The sequence below is a fragment of the Atta cephalotes genome, assembly GCF_000143395.1.
Source record: "Atta cephalotes unplaced genomic scaffold scaffold00003, whole genome shotgun sequence".
Classification (NCBI taxonomy): domain Eukaryota; kingdom Metazoa; phylum Arthropoda; class Insecta; order Hymenoptera; family Formicidae; genus Atta; species Atta cephalotes.
Window position 1 is genome coordinate 312,860 of NW_012130067.1, and position 1,306 is coordinate 314,165.

Sequence of the window (1,306 nt, forward strand, 5' to 3'; positions counted from 1 at the left end):
TGTGTGTGTGTGTGTGTGTGTGTGTGTGTGTGTGTGTGTGTGTGTGTGTGTGTGTGTGTGTGTGTGTATCATATATAATATATAACATATATAATATATAATTAAAATCCATTCTTGTTCATGATTTTGAATTAATTAGAATCATTAATGGTCGTGTTCAGTAGACACAACTGTTTCGTAATGGATCCGTGGGCGTTCGCTGCTATTGGTGTATTCTTTTAAATTATCCAATCAACATTTTTGATCTGCAAGGATACATCAATAGCAGCGAACGTTCACTCAACTTATTATTAAGTCCACTGATCGCTATTGAGCGCTCATGGATTCGCAACAGTTGAGTCTGTTGAACGCGACCATTCATGCTGTTTTTTAGCGTCTCATGAAATAGCACCTTTATTAAAGTGTTTCTAGCTGCAAGCGAGCACGAGTTTGCAAGTTGCAACACTGTTTTATCTATGATCTTCATTAAATGAGTAGACCATAACCTGAAAAAACATCTGTCGCCGAATGTTGACGTCACCTCTGGTGAACTCTGGTCACGTCTGTGACCCGCGTACTATCTACACGTCATTATTCCGCAATTGAAGATTAATTGTAACGCGATATTATAAGCACAAAAACGGGATTGTAGAGACTACGTAAAATGTCAGATGTGAGAGACTGGTTCAATTCTCTACCTATATTTACGAGATATTGGTTGTTGTGTACCGCGGTTCTGACATTACTCGGCAGATTTGGATTTCTGAGCCCGCTTTCGTTGGTGCTGTGGCCCGACCGATTTCTCCATAATTTTGAAATCTGGCGGGCGGTGACAAGCGTCTTTTACTATCCTCTCAACCAAAGCACCGGCTTTCATTTCCTGATCAATTGCTATTTCTTGTACAATTACTCATTAAGGTTAGAGCGTGGAGAGTATGATGGAAAGCCCGCGGATTATTGCTTTCTTCTGTTGTTTAATTGGATATGCTGCGTTATCATTGGACTTCTTGGCGATTTCTCCCTGCTTATGGACCCCATGGTGCTCAGTGTGTTATACGTGTGGTGTCAGCTAAATAAAGATGCTATTGTAAACTTCTGGTTTGGTATGCTCTGCTCCTTTTTTATATCATTTTTTATTTATAAATTACATTTTATTTATAAATTATTAGTATAGGGTAGAGTGGAACCTTTTTGTCTATTTCACGAATGTTTGTTTCTGAACAGCACATGATGATTATTTAAAGATTGTATTTGTGCTCAAGAAATAATTATGATCATATATATATATATAATTAATTATATATATATATATATATATATATATATA

The 1,306-nt window shown here is 36.8% G+C and overlaps 1 protein-coding gene across 1 annotated transcript; it reads left to right on the forward strand.

The window, feature by feature from the left end:
* Nucleotides 1-555: 555 nt before the first annotated feature.
* Nucleotides 556-1,153, forward strand: LOC105625692 (derlin-1). The gene is made up of 2 exons (XM_012207016.1): nucleotides 556-1,082; nucleotides 1,149-1,153. Exons 1-2 carry the CDS (start codon nucleotides 644-646, stop codon nucleotides 1,151-1,153), a joined length of 444 nt encoding a protein of 147 aa, XP_012062406.1. The 5' UTR covers nucleotides 556-643.
* Nucleotides 1,154-1,306: the final 153 nt, after the last annotated feature.

Excerpts from the sequence above, each read along its gene's own strand:
- LOC105625692 (XM_012207016.1), top strand. The coding sequence starts at position 644 with ATGTCAGATGTGAGAGACTGGTTCAATTCTCTACCTATATTTACGAGA.